This window comes from Staurois parvus, unplaced genomic scaffold, assembly GCF_062004578.1.
Source record: "Staurois parvus isolate SC_StPar_1 unplaced genomic scaffold, SC_StPar_1.0 ptg000387l, whole genome shotgun sequence".
Lineage (NCBI taxonomy): Eukaryota > Metazoa > Chordata > Amphibia > Anura > Ranidae > Staurois > Staurois parvus.
Genome location: NW_028318183.1, coordinates 8,330,441 through 8,356,772, shown reverse-complemented (window position 1 = coordinate 8,356,772; position 26,332 = coordinate 8,330,441). Strand labels below are relative to the sequence as shown.

General features: G+C 42.3%; 1 protein-coding gene across 1 annotated transcript in view; it reads right to left on the bottom strand.

Annotated features, from left to right (window-relative positions):
• Nucleotides 1–26,332, bottom strand: part of PAN3 (poly(A) specific ribonuclease subunit PAN3) — a 90,498-nt gene that overhangs the window by 43,861 nt on the left and 20,305 nt on the right. Inside the window, exons 2-4 of the mRNA XM_089685841.1 lie at nt 7,094–7,212; nt 3,290–3,356; nt 1,220–1,290 (exon numbers count right to left, since the gene is read on the bottom strand). Coding sequence (XP_089541967.1) covers nt 1,220–1,290; nt 3,290–3,356; nt 7,094–7,212 — 257 coding nt within the window. The remainder of the gene's footprint in view (nt 1–1,219; nt 1,291–3,289; nt 3,357–7,093; nt 7,213–26,332) is intronic.

Here is a 26,332-nt window from a genome sequence, read left to right as displayed (position 1 = left end):
AGCAATAAATGTTTAGCCCACTGTTATCCTACCTGTGCGCTGCTGGTGCCTGCTTCCCTCAGTCCACAAGAGAAGCTTCCATGAAACCCTGTTCTCTGGCTCTTGCCAACCTGTGTAAACAGCACCCAGGAGAAGCACCAACCCGCATTCCCTTCCTCTAGGAGGTGCAGAGACCAGAACCACAAGTCTCCACGTGCAGCAATGACGTCACAACCTCTGAAAACTGGCGCCCAGAGAGCACTGCTCCTCCCCCCAATCCAACCAGGAAGCCACAGCCAACTGCAGCAGCACCACACTGCCCATGTCCTTCGCCGTGCTCTTTAGAGAGGCGGGAGCGGGTCTGCTCCAAACCTCTGGAGGGAACCTGTGGCCCCGCAAAAGCCTCCAGGAAGGCCCCTGGGCCATGACACACACACACACACACACACACACACACACACACTACTGTTCCTTCATGCAAGATGCCCCCTGGACAAATGACTGGCCATGTTCCTGAGGGAACACATTTAAAGAGCTAGAGGCAATGTGTCATGTCCTGGTAGGAGGAGCTCCCATCTTTTAAGGGCTGTCCCAGGAGTTGACCAGGGGGGAAAAAAAAAAAAAAAAAAAAAAAATGGTCTAGAAGTCCCAATGCAGCCAGAAACAGTCAGGGGTAACTACCACTAGCTCCACTATATACAGAGGCACTCCCCATTCTAGTTACAAGTATTGGTCCGTGTAAAGTCACATGCAGGTGCACTCCCAAGCCTGACACTGTGGCTGTGTGTTTACAAACAGTGCAGCTTGGCCAATCACCCCCCCCCCCCCCCAGAATATGACTGACAGCAGAAGCCAATGGCTCCTGCTGCTCTCAGAGCCTCCTGCGATTGTAGAAGGGAGCAGCACAAGGGCAGAGTGCAGGATCGATAGAGGACTCAGGTGTTTAGTAGGGGGGACTGGTATTGGACATTTTACCATAATGCATTTGTCTTTAACCTTGCTTCAGAGGGCAGAATACCGTAATCTTGGTGCTATGTCAAGCCATTGCTGTTTTAAAGGTTTTGCACAGAACTGTGCCAAGTGTGTACCCTACACCAATAAAAAGGTCAAAGGTTGGTAGCAAGGTTCTAGAATATTTTTGAACCAAGCACACAAACCTAAAATGGACAAATTGAAAAAGCTAGCAAAAGGGGTATAAAAGAAAACTCAAACAGGTGCCAATGTGAAAAACAAAACCTACCTTTCGTCTTTGAGAAATGCTGAGACCAGCAAAGTCATTAAACAGTGTGGAAGCTGGAGAGCCTAAAGGATCTAAAATGGACAAAAACAGAATGATATTGTTAATGGAGGTCTCAGGGCTTTTAAATTTTATATTCAAGTTGCACTTGTCAGGACCACCTGTATCTGGACAATTTGCTGCTCAATTACAGCCTCGTTTCTCTATTAAAGAGGATTTTCAAAGCACAAAAATGTATGTTCATAAAGGTCCACAACCAATACAAGTCCAATTTGCAGAGAATAGGAGAAAGTTGTAGTCAGGCACATCGCTGGATCAAATGAGGACTTGGGTGTTTAGAGAGTGGCCAATACATCTATTGGGACATTTTTACCTTAAAAATGCAAGGAATGAATTAAGGAAAATGTTTTGACTTTAGAACAATTTTAAGGTGCATGGTCTTCATTCGATTTCTTACCACACTAGGGGCCTAAGACTTTAAAAGCACAGATTTATCTCCCAAACTGGTTTCAACCTGTGTCCATGCACATTGTGCGGTTTATATCAGCATTTAGAGGCAAGAAAAAAAGCCCCAGACCTTCATTTGGCAGGGAGATAACTGGCATAACTTATATGTAGACACATGCAAGTGTGTGCGCAATTCATTCTAGTTACTAGAATAAATTAACATTTTAGCAAACGAGTATATGTAATTGGGCACCAAAACATGACTACGCGGGAATATTTAATACACCCATGTGCAATAGCCCTTAGTTCCAAAACAAACTGCATTAGTCCCCTTTCATACAGGGCGGACCAGTCAGTGGATCTGCTTTCTTAGCAGGGGATCTCTCCTCTGATCCCCAGTAAGCAAATTGATGACAGGTCTGTGCCTGCTCCAGAGTGGACACAGACACATCCTGCTGTTTTCTATGGGGAGGTCGGATGAAAAATGGACCGCCTGTTTCCACCTCACTGTCATCTGATCCAATCTCCCCATCCATCTGTTTTTAGCGTACAGGATCAGACGCTGGTGGATGTCAGTGGACACGTTAGCCAACGCCCGCCGGGCAATAGAACACTATGGATGGTCTGATCCAGTCAAGCTGAGAAAAATGACAGTTGGACCTGATCGGACTGTCAGTATGAAAAGGGTCTCAAGGTAAAAAGTTTAGGACATGCTCTGCACCCCTCCCCTTCTTGCTCACTCCAGGACCAATCCAACACTGCCTGGCTGTAGTCTTCTCTTATGTCAAGATGCACACAGCCCAGCTCAGGATCAAGCCTGAACATCTGCCCACATAGCAAGTGGCATACTATGGGGGCAAACAAAAGGAGGAGGCAAGAGTGCCGGGGGGGGGTTGTTTGTGATCACCCCAGAAGGTTTAGGGCTTTGGGGAAAACAATGCTTTACCAAACTAATCTTGGAGTGGAAAGGTTTAACCACCGTTTACAATTGGGACATTTTCTCCTCAATCTGTTTCTGGGATTCAAAGAAATTATAAAAATTCTTGCCATTCCCCCACTATTAAAAAAAAAAAAAAAAAAAAAAAAAACACACCACACACCACAGGCTTTAGATGGAGTGAGCATTTGGACAACTAACATTCAATCCAATGATAAAAACAGCAATGGAACATAGCCAAGAAAATAAACTATATATTGCTTTTTTTTTATATAAAAAGGTCTTAAAGCCACTGATTAAGGACCAGTGCTAAAAGATAAAAGCCACAGGGTTGCTTTAAAATTATGTATAAAATTACTGCTGCCTACAGGCATATTCCACAGCTTGCTCAGTTAGGCCTAGTTTACATAGGCAGTTGAGCCGCATTTTTATTCTCACCTCACCAACCTGCAAAATTCTCTCCCTCCCTACAAAGCCACCATATCACTTCCACCTGAAGCCGACAGTCAGATTTACATACATTCATAGGAGTAAAACCTCCTGTTGAGGCTGACATGACATACATTAGTGGCAATAAAAGATTAAATACAAGCTCATTTCAATGTGGTACTCTAAAATAATTGGTATTCCTTTACTGAAATATGCTGCAATAAGCAATTCTGATCCATACTCGATAACATTTTTCTTACCATGACCTGTGTATGGCTTGGCACTGTCATTGAGAAGGCTTGGAGAACTGCTGCTGTTTGTCATTCGCTACAAAAGACACAAAACAAATTAAGTACAATTACCAAAATGACATACTAGTATAACAGGTAGAATTAAATCAAAATTTATCCCACCTCTCAAACTTCAGCAAATGCATTTGAATTGGCTCTGCATTTAAAAATATTGTGCACTTGCTTTAACTAGTCATTAGTAGTTCTAATCCCTGTGCTATTTTCTCCAGACAACTGTGCTGGCTGGCAGCCAGGAAAGGAGGGGGGGTTAGTAAAATCCAAATCCCCAGCCCAGCAGTACAAGCACTGGGAGGCTTGAAGCCTGGGGGGGGGGGGGTACGTTTGGGTTCAGCAGTACCAGTGTGGGTTGCCATGGTTTGGGGGGAGGGGGGGGCGGGGGAGGGTAGAGAGTGGTTCAGTAGTGTGGGATGGCTGGAAAAGGGGTGGGATAACAGTACCAGTGGTAGGTGGCTGGAGTATGGGCAGGGTATCTGGAGGATGGAATGCACACCAAACACATCTTCGCCTCCGCAGGCGGCATGAAAAAAACTGGCTTTTAACTTCTTTAGCTGGCTCCTAGATCCAAATGCAAAATTTATCAAGCCCTGGATTACCATATCTACACATGCATTATTCCACATACCTTGTCCCTACTCACCAACATGACAAGCAGCTTCTTGTTCTGGGTCACATGCATGCCTAGCCATTTCATCATAAATATGTGAATGCTAGTTTCCAGCATGGTAAGCTCTGGTAATTTCGTTCACCTGAACCAGCACTAGACAGACCCAGGGATTGTGGGATATGTAGTTTTACGGGAAGTGATGGTTCTTAGACTACAGAGGTCATGCGCTAACCTGTGCACTGCCATGGCACATATGTTTCAAACAGTAATCTGACAGAAAGATATGATTTACCCTACTATAGACAACTATAGGCTGCTTATAGGCCAACAAAGGAAACCATAAAACTACATACTCACGGCACATCTTACTGTATATGCAGGTGGAAAATAAGGTGCAGGTAAAAAAGGTTTGTAATGCCTTTACAAAGTGACAATAAGGAATGCTTTATTAAAAACAGCCAAAAAAAGGAAGGATCAGCATGACAAGTAACTAGCATTTCCAGAAGGTGGTCAGTAAGGGCATTCCAAAGCCCCCCCCCCTCAACTACATTCAGATCCACTATACCACATGTTACACTTAAAGCCAGATCCAATTTAAAGTGTCTGACTGCTGTCCTTACCCCTGGACTAGACGAAAACATTTCTAGAAGTTCTTTGACAAAATGCCTGTGCGAAAAGTACCTAAAAAAAGGCGTCATTGGTACAGTGCAAATCTCAGGGGAACACACAAAAAGCAGCATAAACAAACTTCACTGGCCAATATCAAAATTTATAAAAACAGAATTGTCACATGCAGTATAATACAGGGATGTTCAATTCTTATTGCCAGACACCCAGGACATGCAGTTCCAGGCAGGTAGTTTTTGTTTAACCTTCAGCCCTGCTGTGGGCAAGCAGCAATGCTCATATGTCAGGTGGAAGCATTTGGGTGACCGCGCTGCTGCCCGATTGCTTCCACATAGCCCACTATGGTGCCAGCCTCCACCCACCCGCCGTCTCCTAGGCTCCACTTGCCCATCTGTAGGCCCGGGACCAGTTTGGTGGCTGCTGGCGTGTACAAGGGAGTGAGGCGAGCGGACACATCCACTCTCCCCCACCCTTCTTGTCCTGACTCAGAAGTGATATGAAGTTGCTTCCAGGTCCCCGTTGACAGAATCCCAGCCATTGAGGCCAGGAAAGGATAAAATGCAGTGCGATTAGCTTTCTTTTGCATTTTTTTAGACCCTGATGTCTCAAAAAAAAATTTTAAAAAATCAATACTTTTCACCAAAAATCACCACATAGGGTTTATTTTTTCAAGTTAAAAAGTTACACCCAAGCATATAACACCCCCCCAAAAACATTTCCCCACATATGTCCGCACACACGTAAAAGCGCTATGGCATGAAAACGACGATTGCGATACACGTTACATATCGCCATGCACACCAGAATGAGAGCAATAATTGTAGCACCAGACCTCCTCTAACACTAAACTGATGACCTATAAAAAGGGGCTTTAAAAGCGTCACCTATAGCAAATATAGGGTTACTAAAGTTTGTTGCCATTTCATGAGCGCACGCAAATTTAAGCTTTGACATGTTGGATATCTATTTACTTGAAGCAACCTAGTCTTATATTTTACTAAAAACATTGGATAATGTATTGCTTGTTGTGCCCTAAAATTAACTTTGCAATAATACCGTGTGACATAAGAAATTGGAACTCATTTTATTCTTTAGGGTCTCAGATTTCAGAAAATATGTTTTGGAGTTGTGTAATCTTCAGGCCTTAAATAATTTTTTTTTTTTTTTAAAAAACGTGCAAAAAACGCAAAAGCGGCTCTGGCAGTGAAAGGGATAAAGGATAAGCCCAGCACTCCCCTTTCCTGACGAGCACCCAATTGTTGGTCACACTGCAAGGCCTCTCCCCTCCCTGCTAATTCCCGGGTGCGGGGCTGGAGACAGGCAGGGAGGGGAGGAGGAGATAAACATTTAATATTTTTCAACATTGCGCTGTCTATGTCACCATAAAGCCCCTTTTGTTTTTAAAAGCCCCGGACATTACTTACAGCAGATTTAAAATACGGTTTTGGTTCAAATTAATTTTTTTTTTTTTAATCAGGACAAGTAGATTGTCATAAGGGAAAAGTAGACTGGGGAACCGATTTAGTCACTGAACAAATAGTTTTCAAAAATTTCCACACCCCTGATAATATATTTTCCTATAATCTTGGTAAATTTTGAAGTGAAAAATTTGCCCAACTTAAAACTGAACTCTAGGGAAAGTAAATGCTCCCATGCAGTTGGGCTACAAGGGGTTAAAATGCTCATTTAGGCCTATATAGATATATGAATTATAAAGTGAAAAGGAGCCACAGATAGTATGACAATGGAAATCGGAGGACAAAATGATACTCTGATAATGGTCAATGATATGGCATATAACATGATGGTAAACAATATTGCTCCCACCTGCCTATATTCTCAGTTCAAAAAAATACCCTCATTGCAAGGTATAAGCAGCAACACAGAATGTGCTGAATTGGGAGAGGCATCTAGCCATCACCCCCAATCGCTCATAAGGGGTATCCCCACTTTATAATTCATATATCTATATAGCGCATGATCCCCATGGGTATAGCATTCCAACTGAAGTGCCGGGACCTCAGTGCGAGGTGTCACTCAGGACGTCATCTCTATCCTTCAAATCTGTTGGTGGTGTCTGTTCCTTTCTTCCCTTTTATTTTTGTAAGATGTTTTACATGGTTGTTACGATAATTCTGCAATAAACGGTTGAATTGTTTTTTTTCAAAGAAGCCACAGTTTGTCCTCATTGGGACCCCTTGGCCTAAGGGATCTCTTTCCCTTGGTCTTTTTCTTAGGATCCACAAAGTCTGAGCCAGCAGTTCCTGCCCCATCCACAGCCCTGTGCTCCAGTGAGCGCTGGGGGAGGCAGAGAAGATGGCGATGAATGAATCGCCGCTCTGCCAAGAGCAGCAGTTGTGTCAGAGTCTCAGCCTTAGAGCCGGCGGGGGATAGATGCAGCATGGAAGTGATTCTACAGCTGCACAAGTAGAACTGAAAAATTATTTTCTCTCCTATCCCCAAACTTCACTTTTAAAATGTCTGTACACACCTCAAAGATCAGCTTCAGTTTATTCTACTACCTGCATTCGAGGATAATTTGCTTCCGCAGGACTTCCAAATCCATTCATTCCGATAAAGCTGGTGCTGAAGTAGGAATCTGTCAGACTGGTATCTGTTAAAGCTCCGTCAATGCCAGGAACTGGAGAGCACATTGATGAGAATGGAAAAAAAAAAAAAATCATAGAAAACATTAAAGAATTGAACAAGTACAGTACACTGCACAAAAGAGGACCAAATTAAGACCAAGGGAGTTTCAATAAGACTATCCACTAACAGGGACCAATGTATGGAGATTAACTTTAAAGATACCATTTAACCTAGTTAGGCAATTAAAAAAAAAAAAAAAAAAAAAAAAAACCCCCATCAGTGCCCGAATGTGTTTGAACAGCTCTCTCTAATACTCTGCACAGCAGCACTCAAAAGGTAAAGGCCACGGAGGGTTTTGTGCAGTCCGTTTGAACATACAAAAAAGGTAGGTTCAGGACCAGGCTACATCATTAAAGGACTACTGTCAGTATATGCACATTAGGCCATTCTTCTAGATTGCAGCTTTACCTTTACACCATGTCCCAAATTATGTAAATGATATTTCTCTCATTTACCTAAATTGATGTAAATAACAGTCAGCATAATTCTCATGTTATCAACTATTAAGAGTACAATTCAAATTTTATTGAAAAGACCTCCTAATAGTATTTTTTTTTTAAACATAAAACACTTCCAATGCACTGTTCCAAATTACGCACAGCAAGTTTCAAAACACTTTATAGGTTGTAAATAACTGAAAATTGTCATTTGTTGTGTTTGCAGCATTTTTACTGAAATCAAAAGCGATTTCAAACTTTTAACATTTTAACTTTTTAAACATTTTAACAGGTCACGTTACATTGTAACATAGGACCCCTTATTTGATAGCAGCTTCACAAGTCTTGCATCCATTGAACTTGTGAGTTTTTGGACAGTTTCTGCTTGAATTTGTTTGCAAAATGTCAGAATAGCCTCCCAGAGCTGCTGTTTGGATGTAAACTTCCTCCCACCCTCATAGATCTTTTGCTTGAGGATGCTCCAAAGGTTCTCAATAGGACTGAGGTCAGGGGAGGATGGAGGCCACACCATGACTTTCTCTTTTATCCCCATAGCAGCCATTGATGCGGAGGTATTCTTTGCAGCATGAGATGGTGCATGGTCATGCATGAAGATGATTTTATTATGGAAAGCATAGTTCTTCCTTCTGTACCAGGGAAGAAAGTGGTCAGTCATAAACTCCACATACTTTGCAGAGGTCATCTTTACACCCTCGGGGCCCCTAAAGGGGCCGACCAGCTCTGTTCCCATGATTCCGGCCCAACAAAAAAAAAAAATGACTCCACCGCCTTACTGACATCGCAGCCTTGTTGGAACAGGGTGGCCGTCCACCAACCATCCACTACTCTATCCATCTGGACCATCCAGGGTTACACGGCACTCATCAGTGAACAGGACTGTTTGAAAATTAGTCTTCATGTATTTTTCTGCCCAATGCAGCCGTTTCTGCTTGTGAGCATTGGTTAGTGGTGGCCGAATAGAAGGTTTATGCACAGTTGCAAGACTCTGGAGGACTCTACACCTTGATGTCCGTGGGACTCCAGAGGCACCAGCAGCTTCAAATATCTGTTTGCTGCTATGTAATGGTATTTTAGCAGCTGCTTTCTTGATCCGATGCATGGATCTGGCAGAAATCTTCAACGTGCCTTTATCTGCACGAACCCATCTGTGCTCTGAATCAGCCACAAATCTCTTAATAGTGCGATGATAACGCTTACGTTTTCGTGAAATATCTAATGTTTTCATACCTCGTCCAAGGCATTGAACTATTTCACTCTTTTCGGCAGCAGAGAGATCCTTTTTCTTCCCCATATTGCTTGAAAATGGTGCTCTGCTTAATAATGTGGAACACCCTCCTTTAGTAGTTTTTCCTTAAATTGGGCTCACCGGCCAATCTAATTATCACAGGTGTCAGATTGTTTTCAGTGATCAAAAGAGCCCTGACACACAATGCCATCCATGAGTTAAACTGAAAAACAAAATATTTCATCTTTGTGACACTTAAATAGAATTTGCATAATTTGGAACACTGTAGGTTTAAAGGTTTTATCCAAGTTATTGTGAAATTGCAACAATTCTGAAAGACTTGCGTTAACACAAAGCCCAGCAACAGTGCACTGTCACTGCTGCAGAGGCTTCCATCTCCCCCCCCCCCCCAGTCTGCCTTTTGGATTTGCAGGTGTTAAATGGCTGAGCAGCGACCGATTATTATTATTATACAAGATTTAAATACCGCCAACAGTTTGCTCAGCGCTTTACAATGCCATCACTCCCGTGCATGTGCACAGGAGCCACAATCATGCTCTGAAGGACCAGCACAGGTATGCCTCTCCGAGCATATGCACCAGTGATGTCGCCAGCTGCCAAGTTTTTATCTCCCCTAAACAGTACACATTTAGGTGATAATAAAAAAAAAAAAAAATAGAATTGCTTCCCCCCCCCCCCGTTATACTTAGGTGGATGCAGCAGCGGTCTAATTCTGCATCGGTCCCCTGCCAGCTCTAAGTGAGAACTCCGCGATCACATGTTCGCACAGCTGTCTGTTCGGCCCAGCATGCCCACTGGAGCATTGGCCTGTGGAGGGGGAGGGAGCGGCTGGCTCAGGCCCTCAGCAGCTCACCGAGAGGCTGAGCCAGGTGCCACTCCACACTGGGGGTGGATCCCAACTTTAAAGTCAGGATCTTTCCCCAGCCTGGACCCACTGACTGATGGTCAGCTGACAGGGGGGATTCTGCTTTGGCTGTACTTCTTTAACCTCCTTAGCGGTGTTCCCGAGTGTAGCTCGGGGTAGAATTACTATACCAAGAACGGTAACCCCGAGCTACACTCGGGCTTACCATGCAGCGTTCTCTGGGGGTCCCTGCAGCACTTACCTTGTCCTTCGCTCCCACGATGTGTCCCCTGCAGCGTCCCCATCCATCTCCTCCGGCGGATGCCGGCATCTGACTTCTGTGTTCCGGTCCCCGCGACGTCGGAACGTTCGGGCGGCGGAACCGGCGGGAAATTTGAATTTTCGTCAGACACTGAAAACGATTTTGCGACTTTGCTCAGCGATGTGCGAATTTGCCTCTGTATTTCAAATTTCAGTGTTTTTGGTTTGATTATATTATTGAATTAAATTGATTATTATTATATTATTATTTTTTATGATTATTAATTAAATTATAATTTATGATTTTGTGTTTCAAGTTTTATCATATCCGGAATGTTTAATAGACTCTTGTTCGGACAGATTTCAGTGAGTTATTCCTAAAAATTACAGCCTACAATTAAAAACGACATATTTCCATGCAAAAAAATGGTACCGCTTTCAGCACAAAATTCCTGACATGATCATACCGCCAGGGAGGTTAGTCTAGTACAGCTTTATTAGAAGCTTCCCTGTAGGTAATCAAAATCCAGAGTCTAACTTTAATTTTAGAAATACAGTAATTTCCTTTTAAAGAAGCCCTTTTGTATGATTTTAATAAATACCATACTTCTCTTAAGAACCGTAATCAAACAAATTATACAATGCTTTCATGAAAGGTTTTGTAAAACATTTGTTACACTGAAAAACAACTAGTAAAATGTAAATACTTAAATTAAGATGTTACTGAAATAAAAGCCAAAAGGAAATTTCAAAATACAAAAAAAAAAAAAAAAAGGAAGTAACACTGATTGGATCTACAAAATCACTGATAAAAGATAATGTATATACTTCTACATTTCTGAACCTAGGCAATCATTGTAAATAAATCAACCTCTAAAATTACTCAACCCCTTAAAAAAAAAAAAAAAAAATTAACAACTTTCTCTTAACTCCCCACCATCCCCGGGAAATGCAAGGGATGATTGTAACCACACTGCAACTGCAGACCCTTATTCATTCCACTTTGATGAAATTCCTTTTCCTCCATGGCAGCCAAGCCAAACTCATCTCAGAACACTACCAAAAAAAGGAAAATAAAATTTACTCCAGTAAATGAATGCAATTTAAAACATTTTACATTTTTATAAACAAAAATAAAAACCCCTACACAAAAAAGGAATTTCAAAAAGCACCATGGAGGTACCCAACAAAAACAGCACACAACACTGCCTACTTGTGGGCTGACTATAGAACTCAATAGGTAGAGATCAAATGGAAATTGGCAGTTTAAAATCACACAAGTCTGGAAATTGTGGAAAGAAAGTTTCAACCAATTGCTTTTAAATATTTAAGCATTTTTTTCCCATTTTGAGCAATATGCATGCTAATGTTTTACCTCTGTTCAGAATAAACAAAAATTATGTACAACTTTGTGGCTCCCCTTTGAAGTGTATTTCTAAGCAGAACCTAGAGGAAATCCAAGAATTCAGAGCTGACACCCATTAACAAAAAGGGAGGTTAAATCTTCCAGTGGGGACACCCACATCAAATTACTCTTGGAGATTTCTTCTAACTTCTAGTTTTGCATCCTGGGAGGGCAAATAAATCTCCCAAACCATACTCAAAAAAAAAAAAAAGAAAAAAAAAAAAGTGGAACTGAAAGCTGACAAATTCATGAACTTGGCAGTGCTGGCTGATTGATGGCCCTCCACAAAAAGTACTCCATTTTCAAATTCACTGGTAGGATCAACAGGTAAATACTATGTGCAGAACAGTTTACAATGTTAGATTGCTTAGCGACAGCAGAATGTAATATGTGGGCAGATTGATTTTGGGTGAAATTCCATTTTACCCTTCAGTTGAAAAAGTTTGCAGATAATGGTCCTTTAAAAAAAAGGCATGTGTAAGATCAGATGAAGAGTACAAAAGAGTCCTTTTAAAAAAAAGGCATGTTTGTGCAAGCATTACATTTAGCCACAATTTTTAAATTCAATTTTTTTTTTTTTTTTTTTTTTTAAAGAACTCAGGGGGGAAAAAAAAACCAAAAAAACCCCAAAAACTCATTTTCCCATGCAGTAGGGCTGCACCTGACAATCACACCCATAGACCAACTCTGGACAAGAAGATACCAGGAACTGTCCACCTCTGGATGTAGGAGTGCAGCTTTCCAGAAGATTGTAGGAGTGCAGCTTTCCAGAAGATTGAAGGATTGGGTAGGTATAGCCTTCTAGTGAACCCTAGACAAAACAAGCAGTTAACCCATGCAGTGTGAGCACAGCTCACACATATGCCATCATTTAAAGTGCCCCAAATAAAGTTCAGCTGTTCTAGTAGGTCTTTACTGACATTTTCTTTGTCGCATCCTACAGCAAAAGCCATGGTCCGCAGAGAGCTTCCAAAGCATCAGGAGGGATCTCATTGTTAAAAGGTATCAGTCAGGACAAGGGTACAAAAATATTTCCAAGGCATTAGATATACCATGGAATACCGTGAAGACAATCAAGTGGAGAAAATATGTTGCAACAGTGACATTACCAAGAACTGGACGTCCCTCCAAAATTGATGAAGACAAGAAAACTTGTCTGGAAGGCTGCCAACAGGCCTACAGCAACATTCAAGGAGCTGCAGAAATATTTGGCAAGTACTGTCTGTGTGGTACATGTGACAACAATCTCCCGTATTCTTCATATATCTGGGCTATGGGGTAGAGTGGCAAGATGGAAACCTTTTCTTAAGATAAACATCCAAGCCCAGCTAAATTTTGCAAAAAACACATCTGAAGTCTCCCAAAAGCATGTGGGAAAATGTGTTATGGTCTGATGAAACCAAGGTTGAACTTCTTGGCCATAAATTCCAAAAAAATATGTTGGGCACAAAAACACTGCACATCACCAAAAGAACACCATACCCTTGTGAAGCATGGTGGTGGCAGCATCGTGCTTTGGAGCAGTTTTTCTTCAGCTGGAACTGCAGCTTTAGGTAAGGTAGAGGGAATTAGAAACAGTTGGCATAAAACCTTCAGGCTTCTGCTAGAAAGCTGAACATTAAGAGGAACTTAATCTTTCAGCATGACAACCCAAAGCATACATCCAAAACAAAGGAATCACCAGAAGATTAAAAGTTTTGGAATGGCCCAGCCAGAGCCCAGACCAGATCACTCCACAGATTTTCAATTGGATTCAGAAGAGGGCTGTGCACAGGAGATGTCCTTGCAATCTGATAGAGTGGGCAAAGATTGCAAAGTCAAGATGTGCCATGCTGATAGACTCCCACCCAAAAAGACAGTGCTGGAATAAAATCCAAAGGAGTTTCAACAAAGTATTAGTTTAACCTCCTTAGCGGGTCTCCCGAGTGTAGCTCGGGGTAAATTTCAATACCAAGAGCGGTAACCCCGAGCTACACTCGGGCTTACCATGCGGCGTTGCTCTGGGGGTCCCTGCAGCACTTACCTTGTCCTTCGCTCCCGCGATGTGTCCCCTGCAGCGTCCCCGGCCATCTCCTCCGGCCGATGCCGGCATCTGGCTTCTGTGTTCCGGTCCCTGTGACGTCGGGACGTACGGGCGGGAAATTTGAAATTTTTTAAAAATGTCATTTTTGCTGTCATTGCGGTTTCAATGCATTTCACTTATATTTTGTCCCTACTGCTTTGTCCTGTGCGCTGCCTACATTTTGACTGTTCTTTCTGCCTGGAAACTTAGAAACGTCCATGGCGTCCAAAAAGCGTCCCTTTACGTCAAAAGCGGTTTTAGAACAGCGATCGTAAATCAGAACCACTTGCAGAATTGAGTGATAATGATTTGTGGGGAAATTCGTCAGACACTGAAAACGATTTTGCGACTTTGCTCAGCGATGTGCGAATTTGCCTCTGTATTTCAAATGTCAGTGTTTTTGGTTTGATTATATTATTGAATTAAATTTATAATTATATTAATTTTTATAATTTATTAAATTATAATTTATGATTTTGTGTTTCAAGTTTTATCATATCCGGAATGTTTACTAGACTCTTGTTCGTACAGATTTCAGTGAGTTATTCCTAAAAATTACAGCCTACAATAAAAAAACTACAATTTCCATGCAAAAAAAATGGTACCGCTTTTAGCACAAAAAAAAAAAAAAAAAAAATCGGAAAGAATCATACCGCCAAGGAGGTTAAAGGTGTGCACACTTATGCAACCATATTTATTTTTCATTTTTACTTTCCACCTAAAAGATTTTAGTTTGTTGTTCAACTGAGTTGCAGTTTATTAGGTTATATTAAAGGTGGAAAAAGTTCTGAAATTATCTTTTTACCTCACAGAAACCTGACATTTTAACAAGGGTGTGTACGTATGCAAAAAGTTGTTTGGAGCTCTGACAGTCACATGAGTACTCTGCTGATGCTGCCACTGAAAATACAGAGTTGCTGCAGGTTGTGTGTTCTAACATACTCACTGCATAGCATGTGACCTGAACTGAATCACAGCATGACTACAGCCGACTAAAGATTCTGCTAAACCCAAAAAATGAATACACTGCAAGATGCGATGGCTGCATATTTTGCTTCAGACCAGGTAACTTGTTTCTGGAACAAATGTCTATACTGTGAACAGTGTTTTGGGATCCAAATAGCTGGGTATCTGACTACACATTTATCTGTACGATTAAGAGGCATACTCACCCCTGCCTTCATGGTGGCGCGGTTTAAATTTTTAGTCAAGAGTAGCAGTCACCAGTGCTACTGCACTTTGATCACTAAAATACTAACCAATTCTTTTGTTGTTCAACAATGCTGTAAATAAAATTGTAATTTTAAGAACTGTCTTCCCTTGGGACCAGTAATGTCCTTTCATTTTTTTTTTTTATGTGGTTAGACATTCCATACTATCCTAAACCAAAAGGCCTCCAGACTTCACAAAAGCACAAACTGAAACTTTAGAAATTACAACTGTGGGCAAACTACAGTGGCCTGGAAATCACCAACTCAACATTAAGGAAGCCAATAATCACATTACTTGCATGATCCATGGAAAAATGGACACCACACTGCATGATCCATGGAAAAATGGACACCACACTGCATGATCCATGGAAAAATGGACGCCACACTTCATGACAGTTAACTACACCAAAATTTGGCACCCCTGGATAGATATTCTTTGCCGGCAGATTTGGACTCCACTCTGCTTGAACCTTAGTGCCATGATACTAGCCACCCACCTCAACCACCAGTAAACCCCCCCCTCCAATATTCCCTTCTTCCCTCCTCCCCACCCCTCTTACATTTTCTTCACTACCTATGAGCCGCCAATACCACTGCTGCACTTTTCTGCGTCAATCTGTTGCGAATGTGTACGCACTTTTTTGAGCTCATGCAAGTCCATCTTTTAGCCTACTTACTACTGTCCCAAGGCATTTTGCATTACAAAGGCTGCTGCGCCAGCTGATATGTACAATGTATAATGTACAGTGCTGAGCAAACCTTTTGGCGCTAAATACTGTATAATAATGTTCGTAATCTAACATTTTTGCTAACTGATAAAACACACAAAGGTTACATCAGTTCACACTTCAATTCATATTTTTTTTTTAGTTGTTACAGAAACAAGATTACATACACAAGAAAAAAAACGCTGGAAAAATTCTGCGGAATGGACAATTGAAAGCTTTTTCGTTCATTCAAAAACCAACTGTTTGTACTGTGCATGTGACAAAACAAAGTACAAATTTTTTTGACTACTGTATGGCCAGCATTTGATAGAACGTCATCTTCTTGGTCCTGGCAACTGCTGTCTCCAGTACAGAAAGTGGTTGCAAAGCCAAAATGTTTTGGGTTGTTACAGAACAGGGAGGTAAAAAAGGGAAAAGGTTCCAATGAGCAAGCCCTGGTTCACACTGAATGGGGACTTTGAAATCATGCTATTTCAAGTGAAGAAGCGCAATTTCAAAGCTTCAGGTCATTGCATTTCAGGTACAACTTGCCTGACATCTGCACAGATGTCTAAGCAAGTCGCACCTGAAATCACTAAAAATAGTGCAGGAACTATTCTCAAAATCAGTGCAACTCCAATAGTGCTGCACCAATCTGAACGGTTCCATTGCCAATAGGGTGTAACTTGTCATGCAATTTTAAATGGTCAAATCACATGACAAGTCGCACTGATGTGAACCAGAGATGAATCTGTTTTAGTGATAACTGAGATAGGTTAACCCCTCACATGAAAAATCTGGCTACAGTGTGAACTGTCTGCAAGCCTTGTGCCACCCTCCTGCCTGACATCTAAAACTGAAAATAGAAAGGACAGTGTATGGTCCGCTTTAGTTCCTGACAGGGATCTTCGATTCCTTACTCTAAACGTGTGTATAAAGCCAACTCTTATTGATAAACACCTAAAGGGTTCTAATCTGTCTGGGTGGTAGAGAGATTGTGGGGCTTTCCTTTCTAGGTATGCAGTGTTCTAGAAGAGCAGAGGCTCGCTCCATAATACTGTAAAGTCCATGGTTTTAGACTGGAAAGGAAAGTTTTTTGTTTTTTTTCCTTTTAGCACAAACACCCGGCAATACTAGGAGTTTGTTAGAATCCCAGCCACGGCACAACCTGCCTGGAGTTTGCTTGTCCTCCCTGTGCGGGTTTCCTACAGGTACTCGAGTCCTCCCACACTCCAAAAAAGACATGCTGGTAGGTTAATTGGATCCTGTGTCTAAATTGGCCCTTGTATGTATGAATGCAAGTTAGGGACCTTAGATTGTATGCCCCTTGAGGGTTAGGGACTGATGTGAACTTACTATACATGTAAAAGCGCTGTGTAAAATTGACAGCACTATACAAGTACCTGAAATAGAAAACAAAAAGTATGTTTAGGTATCCACAAACCAGAGAATACATGCTGGGACAAAGCACATTGTGCTCCTAAATTCCCCATTTGCGCTGGCAACAGTGCCTTTACTGCACCCAGGTCAGAAGCAGCACAACCTTGAATGTGTGACGTCATATCCGGCTAGTGGAACGCATACTGATGCGGCGTTCCATGGCCATCTTTAGTGTGGGAAAAATGAACTGAATTCTCCATTGCCAGTTCTTCACTGCCAATGCTGATTAAATTGTGTCTGCTTAGCCGGAAACGTCAAGAGGGCTGTTGGAGCCTGCTTAAAGGAGTCTTGATTTCTTAAAAAGGCTTGTTACTCAGTTTTTAAATGTGAGTGCATTTGAAGCATCACTTTATTAAAAGTTTTTTTTATACAGTGTTATGCTATTTGGTTTCCTTTCTTTTGCATTTTCATCCATCCATGAGCGAGCGTTCGGATGATCTTAAGGGGGAATCATTAGCGGCAGCTTGGGAGGCTTTTGTCCATAAAAGCTGGTCACAAATTTATTGAATCACTCTTATCCATCCGAGAGTTTGGAGGAATCACCAATCAGTGGTTTGGGAGGCATGTGAATCCATGGAAGTTGGTTTTGAAGCCACCTAATGTGAGTGCAAGGAAGGTCTTTTAAGAAATATTTTCTTTGACCCTCATACAGTATTATACTATTGGCATTTTTCTTTTATGTTGCCCTATGTGGAATCACCCTGAAAGGAGAGCCAATCAAGAATAGTTAAAGGGAGAAACAACATCTGAGGCAACTACACTCCACCTCTAAGCCCGTTTTTGTTGCTCAAAGCTATATCAGCTTGAGAATCCACACTATTTGGAGAGTGTGGAGCAAAGGATTTAGCACAGATTGTGTGAGCATGCTGGAAAATTTATGATGTTTGTATTATAGATAAATTGTTTTTTAGTCACTAAAGTTTGGGATACTGGACTTTAATTTGGGACTTTGCTTTTTTTTTTAAATCTTATCTGCACTGATACTATGTGAGTTTTGTTTGATGTATAGTCAGCTCCGCAAGCTGTAATACAGAACATTGCCTGCCTTCTAGCCCCCCTTCCACCCCTTTCTTCCCCACTCTACAAAAGACTAGATTGATTTCCTTATCAGGAACACAATACTGCTGCCCTGACTCCCAAAGAATCTGCCCACACAGATAGAGAAAAGTGTCTTGGGAGATGTAGTTATTGGGTGTGCAGGAACTGACCTCTGAATAGCTGTCCCTGCAAGCTTTGAAAAGAACTAGCCCGGGTGAGGACAGCACTGGATAGGCAAGTGTAACTATAGCAGCTGCAGTATTTGTAGCTGCCAACTTAATATTTTCGTGGAGACTGAAGCTCCTCTAACTATTGCAGATTCCTACACATTTCTGCTTTGAAGAAACCATGTCTGCAAAGTAACGTGAATGGGAGAGACTTTAATTAACCACTTAAAGCATTAGTTTTCATGTTTGTCTGCTTGAATGGTCTCCATCTTTAATAGCACTGGAATACCACTACAGTTTTCTATGTATAAATACTTTTGTAGGTCCACTCTTCAGCCTCTGTCATTCGCCTAAGCAAATGATGTAGGATCCTCTAATCCCCTTAACACCTGAGATAATTTCAAAGCCAGGAGATACAGCTGCAAGGGAAAATTGCTGGAGGGCGGAAAGGAGCAGATAGGGGAGGAGTTCTGAGACCATTGCTGCACACATGCAGGGCTGTGCATGCACGAGGTCTCTTGCCAAACTGGGCAAGTGCAGTTCCCACTGTAACACTGAGCACACGTGATCTGCGCTGCTGTACTGCGCATGCGCGCAATTTGCCTTTACTAAGGTAGGGGATGCAACAGTTACCAAGAAGTAAAAAGTCGATGGATTCAGCTGCCCAAAGTCAACATGGCCACGGTGGCATTACAGAGTTACTGCAGTTCCAGGCTAAATTTTTCAATTCAAATAGCAGATTTTGATAAATGAAAAGGCTAAATCATGTTAGCCACATTGTTATATGCTGCTTATTCTTCTAAAATGTATCAAGTTTAACTAAAGTTCCTCTTTAAGGACCAGGCTGTCACTTTGTTCACAGGAAACAATTAGTTTTTCTACTCGAAAAGGTTAAAGCCCAAATTTTTTTTTTTTTTTAAGCCGAGGCCATAGAGAATTGGTGGGTTTTGCAATTTATGTCACATGGTATTTGCGCAGTGGTTTTTAAAACACTTTAGGGGGAAAATACTTTAATGTTAATGCAAAAAGCATTATGTAATCCATTTTTTATAAGCTATAAATGTTGTGCAAAGTAAATGGGTACCAAACATGTCATGCTTTAAAATTGCACAAGCTTGTGAAACGACAAATGTTACTATCCATAGGTGACTCTTACAAAGCCTTTACAAGTTACCACTTTAGATTTACAGTCTGGTACTAGAATTCCTGTCCATGATCGGACGTCCACGGTGATACCTCATGTGTGGGACGCTCACGCTGTGTGAGTGAACAAAGCAAGCATTACTCTTTGCGCGCAATCACGGGAAGGGACACTAGGCTTTTTTCCCTGGGGGACATTCCTTTTTTCTGTCCTACACACTTTAAAAAAAAAGATAATTTTTTCCTGTCAAAGAAAGTAAAACATCCCTTCTGGCAGAAAAAAATAAATAAAAAAATACATGTGACCGGTACTCTTATGGAGGGATCTGAGGTCTATAAGACCCCAAATCCCTCCTCTGCACTTAAAAGTTCAAATCCCACCAAGATTCAGGTCATCGCTTCTGGTTTATTATATAAAAATGGAGCCAACAAAGCTGGTTCGGTCTTTGTTCACTCCATGACAAACTGGTGGCAGCGCTGGCTGGTTGATCAGTATTTCCAGTAGGACAGGAGATCTTGTAAAAGCGGTGAAGGTGGTAGTGATGGGGACATCCACTGCTTGTAATAGCAATCAACCTGCTAATTAGCTGCTCCAAAAGCCATTACAAGAAACTTGTCGGCTGAAAACTGTACCAGGGTAATGCCTGCAGCTGCAGGCATCATGCCGGTACAACCACTACACGACTGGTCGGCAGGTACGCGACTGGTTAGCAAATGGTTAATCAGGTAAAGCACTTGCAGTATTCTAATGAGGAAAGCTGCAGTGTCAGCATCCTTTGGAAGCAATAAGCTCTTGCTGCAGAATATTGTATTGCAGAGGATGCCTAAAAATGTGACTGGCATCTTAGTGCTGCCTTCTGGGAAATCAGTGAGGGGGGGGAAAAAAAAAAAAAAAAAAGGAAATTACATTTCTAGGAAGTTCTGTATACCAATGGCATATGAAACTCTTCCAGATTGATATACTGCATTGAATTTTCCAATGCAATTTACAACGCTGCGGATTGAAAAGCAATTACATGGCTTGTGTAAATAGGGATGCTCAATTCTTATCGCCCGACGCCCAGGACATGGAGTTTTTGTATTTACCTTTAACCCTGCTGCGGTTAAGCAGCAGGGATCATTGGTCAGGTGGAAGCATTCAGGCGGCAATGCTGCCGCCCGATTGCTTCCACACAGCTTACTATAGTGGCAGCCTCTGCCCCACTATATGTCCCGAGATCCGCTTGCACATCTGCAGGCCCGGGACTGGTTCAGTGGGTGCCAGCAGGATGCCAGTATAGGGGAGGGAGGAAAGCAGACATCCGCTCACCTCCCCTTCTTGTCCTGACCCAGAAGTGATGCAACGTCACTTCTGGGTTCCTGTTGACAGATTCCTGGCCATCAAAGCCAAGAACGAATGTAATGCAGGGGAGACAAGCAGGGTCTGGATGTCTCAATACAGAGAACTTAATCGCAAAAAAAAAAAAAAAAAAAGCTAATGTGCAAGTTAAAGTTTACAGGCTTGGAAAAAATCCAGTATGTAAATGGATAGAAAACTGGCTAAAAGATTGTATCAGAGTAGTGGTTAACGATTCATACTCTGAATGGTCTAGGGTTGTCAGTGGAGTACTCCAAGGTTCAGTGTTGGGACCCTTACTTTTTAATATATTTATAAACGATATAGGGTCTGGGATTAAAAATCCCATTTCAGTCTTTGCAGATGACACCAAGCTGTCCAGTGGAATAACGTCCTTACAGGATGTCTCCAATTTACAAGCCGACCTCAATGCACTGTTTAATTGGGCAACTATGTGGCAAATGAGGTTTAATGTTGATAAATGTAAGGTTATGCACTTGGGGGCTAAGAATATGCATGCATCATACATACTAGGGGGAGTACAACTGGGGGAATCAATGGTGGAGAAGGATCTGGGAGTTCTGGTAGATCAAAGCTTAATGGCATGAAATGCCAAGCTGTGGTTTCTAAAGCGAGCACAATCCTCTCGTATTAAAGTGGTATAGACTCCAGAGATATTTTACCTCTGTACGAATTAGTAATACCACCAATTCACAAAAGAACATTGGGGAACTGGAGAAAGTACAGAGAAGGGCAACCAAACTGAGGCATGGAGGAGCTCAGCTATAAGGAAAGATTAGAGGAACTGACTTCTCTTGAGAAGAGATTAAGGGGGATATGATCAACATGTATAAATACATCAACTCTGTGTAGTTATTCACCTTGAGGTCACCACAGAGGACAAGGGGCACTATGTCTGAGGAAAAGAAATGTATTCTCCAAACACGGAAAGGTTTCTTTACAGTAAGAGCTATGAAAATGTGGAACTCCCTCAAGAGTTAGTTTTTGGCCAGCTCAGTGGATTTCTTAAATTAAAAAAAGAAAAAAAAAAAGGAAAAAAAAAGCCTGTATTCTTTCTTGGATACACAGAACATAACTGGTTACTAACATTTATAGATAAAAAGTTGAACCAGGGAATATCAGATTGCCTCTCGGGGGGGGAATAGAATCAGGAAGGAATTTTATTCCATTGCAGGAGCAAATTGTATCATCCTTTGCTGGGTTTTCTGCCTTCCTCTGGATCAATGGTTAGTATATTATACAGGATTTATATAGCACCAACAGTTTGCACAGCGCTTTACAATATAAGGGAGACAGTAAAATTACAATACATTTCAGTACAGAAGGAATATGAGGGCCCTGCTTGTGGAGCTTACAATCTAAAGGCAGGGGGAGGGGATACAAAAAGGTGATAGCTGCGGGGGATGATCTGGTGGAGGTGATTCAAGTACAGTTCTTAGGTGGAGGTGGGGTAGGCTTCCCTGAAGTGAGTTTTCAAAGATCGCCTAAAGGCAGACAGGGTGGGGACTGCCCGGACATGCTGTGGTAGGGAGTTCCAGAGGATGGGAGAGGCTCTGGAGAAGTCCTGGAGGCAAGCGTGGGAGGAGGGGATGAGGGAGCTAGAGGAAGATAGCATGGGAGGAGCGGAGCAGGCGATTTGGGTGGCATCTGTGGATGAGGTTGGTGATGTAGCTAGGGGCAGTGTTGTGGATGGCTTTGCAAGCTGTGGTTAGTATTTTTAATTTTATACGTTGGGTTAGTGGAAGCCAGTGAAGGGATTGGCAGAGCGGAGCAGCAGTCGCCGATTGGTTGGTAAGGTGTATGAGTCTAGCAGCATTCATAATAGACTGAAGGGGGGATTGCCTGTGTAACTGTAGACCAGTGAGGAGGGAGTTGCAGTAATCGAGGCGGGATATAACCAAGGCGTGGATAAGTGGTTTTGTGGTGTCACTGGTCAGGAAGGGGTGGATTTTGGAAATGTTCAAGGTTGAGGCGGCAGGATTTAGCCAGTGAGTGGATGTGGGGCCCAAAAGGAGAGGTCAGAGTCTAGGATTATGCCTAGCACCCTGGCATGAGGGGAAGGACCAATGGTTGTGCTGTTGATCTTAATGGTAAAGTCGTGAGTGGGGGGGATCGGGGGCGGAGGAAATATTACAAGTTCAATTTTTGAAAGATAGAGTTTAAGGTAGTGATGCGACATCCATGCTGATATGTCGCTTAGTAGATTTGTGATACGTGAGGAGATTGAGGGGGTGAGCTGGGGAGTGGAGAGAGATCTGGGTGTCATCAGCATAGAGGTGGTATTGGAAGTCATGGGAGGTTATCAGTTGGCCCACGGAGGAGGTATACAGAGAGAAAAGAAGGGGCCTGAGAACAGAACTTTGGGGTACCCAAGAGGAAGCGGCGCGGAGGAGGAGTTGTATGCGACGCTGAAAGTGCGCCGAGAACCAGGAGAGAGCAGAGTTACGGAGGTCAATGGAGTGGAGTTTACTGAGAAGCGGTGGTCGACTGTCAAAGGCAGCAGAAAGGTCAAGAAGTACAAGTATGGAGTAATGGCCGTTGGTTTTAGCAGTTAGTAGGTCATTAGTGAGTTTTAGTAGGGCAGTTTCTGTGGAGTGTTGTGGGCGGAAGCCAGACTGTCAGGGATCAAGAAGGTTGTTGTCGGTGAGGTAGCAGTTCATATGGTTGTGAACAAGCGCTAGAGAAGCTTGGAGGCAACAGGATCAGGGAGATGGGTATACAGTTAGGTCCATATACATTTGGACACAGGCGCAAATTTCACACTTGTGGCTCTTTGTGCCACTAGAGTAAATTAAAATTTAACAATTCAAATGAATTTGAAGCGCAGACTTTGAGCTTTAATGCAAGGGGTTGAACAAATATCAAGTACAAATTTTAGTAACTACAACCATTGTTATTCACAGTCTCCATTTTTCAGGGGCTCAAATGTAATTGGACAAAATGAATATAATCATAAATAAAATGTTCATTTTAAATGTTGAGAATCCTTTACTGGCAATAACTGCCTGAAGTCTGGAGCCCATGCAATCACACTGACTCAACCATGTTTTACAGATGACGCTGTTTGCTTTGGATCATGAGCTGTTCCAAGCAGTCTCCACACTTGTCTTCCCTTTATTCTGGTACAGATTGATCTTAGTTTCATCCGTCTAAAGAATGCTTTTCCAGAACTGGTCTGTTTTTTTTTTTTTTTTTTTTTTTTTGGCAAACCCTAATCTGGCTTCTCTTCGTTAGGCTTATGAATGGTTTGCACCTTGTGGTGAACCCTCTGTATTTGATCTCGTGAAGTCTTCTCTTGATTGTAGACTTGACAATGATATGCCCACCTCCTGGAGAGTGTCCTTCACCTGTCTGGATGTTGGAATGGGTTTCTCTTTACCATAGAGGATCCTGCGATCATCCAACACTGTTCTTTATGGACGTCCATGCCTTTTTATGTTGCCGAGCTCACCAGTGCATTATTCTTCCCTCAGCATGTACCAAACTGTTGATTTGGCCACTCCTAATGTTGCTACTGAGGGATTGGTTTCATTTTTTGAAGCCTTACAATGATCTTTCACTTGCATGGACAGCTCCTTTGAATGCATGATGTAGGTTCCAAGCAATATATTCCAAATGCAAAATACCACACTAAGGGCTCGTTCACACTTGACTGTTTTACCAACGCTTGCCAAACGCCCCTATAGCGTTTGGCAAGCATTGGTCCGGCGTTTGCGGAGCGTTTGACGCTCGGCAAACGCTCCGCAAATGACGCATGCGCGGTTCACCGGCGGTTGCTAGGCGTTTTCCGAGCGTTAAAAACACCCCACAAACGCCTATAATGAAGTTTGAATGTTGTTGCTGGCCATTTGTGGAGCGGCACCATAGACTAGAATAGGAGGCTTCAACGCCTCCTGACTCGACCAGAGGCGTCCGTTTTGCTGCGACGCTAACTCTCCCGTTAGAACAGCACCATGTGTTCCAATGTGCAGAATTGTCAGAGGCGTTTGGGAAGCGGTAAAAACGCTTCCCAAACACCTCTCTGCCACCTGCACACAACGCTAGTGTGAATGTAGCCTTAGAATCAACTCCAGATCTTTTACCTGCTTAATTGATTAAATAATAACGAAGGAGTAGCCCATACCTGGCCATGAAACAGCTTTTGATTCAATTGTCCAATTACTTTTGGTCCCTTGGGGGGGGGGGGGGGGATGGCTACTCTTAAGAGCTGTAATTCCTAAACCTCTTCTCTAATTTGGATGTACATACCCTCAAATTAAACCTGAGTGTGCAGGTTTAATAGCCCATATCCATTATATAACTGCAGCTTGAATATGTTTTGTTAAATACCTAGGAAAAAAAAAATTTAAATTGTGCCCGTGTCCAAATATATGTGGACCTTACTTTTTCTTGATTATAAAGTTTGTTGAACTGGATGGACTTTTGTCTATTTTCAGCCAGACATTAAAATGTGGTTGCATAAGTGTACACCACTTATAACTGGGGATGTAGCTGTGTTCAGAATTAAGCAATCACATTCAAAATCATGTTAAATAGGAGTCACACACCTGCCATCATTTAAAGTGCCTCTGATTAACCCCAAACAAACTTAAGCCGTTCTAGTAGGTCTTTCCTGACATTTTGAGTTGCATCCTACAGCAAAAGCCATGGTCCGCTGACAGCTTCCAAAGCATCAGAGGGATCTCATTGTTAAAAAGGTATTAGGTGTCAGTTTATGACACAGAGAATAGCTGCGATTCAACAGATCTCAGCTATTCTCTGGTCATTCACAGTTTATGACACTCAGGAGATCATGTCAACCCTTCACTGGAGATCTGTGTTCTCCCTCCAGATTCTCCAGCCCAGAGCTGGAGAATCAGAGAGACCGCAAACTAAGCAGCGATAATTTACCTCTGCTTAGTAAACTGATCTTTTACTGTAATCTGGAGAGATTATAGTAAAATGAGCCGTTTTTCAGAGTTTGTAGACCGTTTTCCAACGTTTGGAGACCGTTCTCCCTTCGTTCGGAGAACTGCTTCATAAACTGCATTCACAGGAGAACTGTGTTCTCCGAGAATGCCGGAGAACTGAGCAGCGATCTATTACCACTGGTTCATAAACGGACACCTTAGTTAGGAGAAGGGTACAAAAAAAAAAAATTCCAAGGCTTTAGCTATACCATGTAACAATGAAGACAGTCATCAAGTGGAGAAAATATGGCCCAACAGTGACATTACCAAGAACTGGACGTCCCTCAAATTGATGAAAAGGAAACTGGTCTGAGAAGCTGCCAAGAGGCCTACAGCAACATTAAAAGGAGCTGCAGGAATATCTGGCAAATACTGGCTGTGTGTTACATGTGACAATCTCCTGTATTCTTTATATGTCTGGGCTATGGGGTAGAGTGGCAAGACTGAAGCCTTTTCTGAATAAAACCATACGCACAGTGAAGCATGGTGGTGGTGGCAGCATCATGCTTTGGGGCAGTTTTTTTTCACCTGGAACTGGGGCCTTAGTCAAGGTAGAGGAAATAATGAAGAGTTCCAAATACCAGTCAAAATTGGCACAAAACCTTCAGGCTTCTGCTAGAAAGCTGAACGTCAAGAGGAACTTCATCTTTCAGCATGACAATGACTCAAAACATACATTCAATACATACAATCAACAAAGGAATGGCTTCTCCAGAAGATTAAGAGCCCAGACCTGTGGGGTGATCTGAAGGGGGCTGCGCACAGGAGATTTCCTTGCAAAAACACTCCAAATCTGTCAGATTGCAAGGGCGAGTGGGCAAATC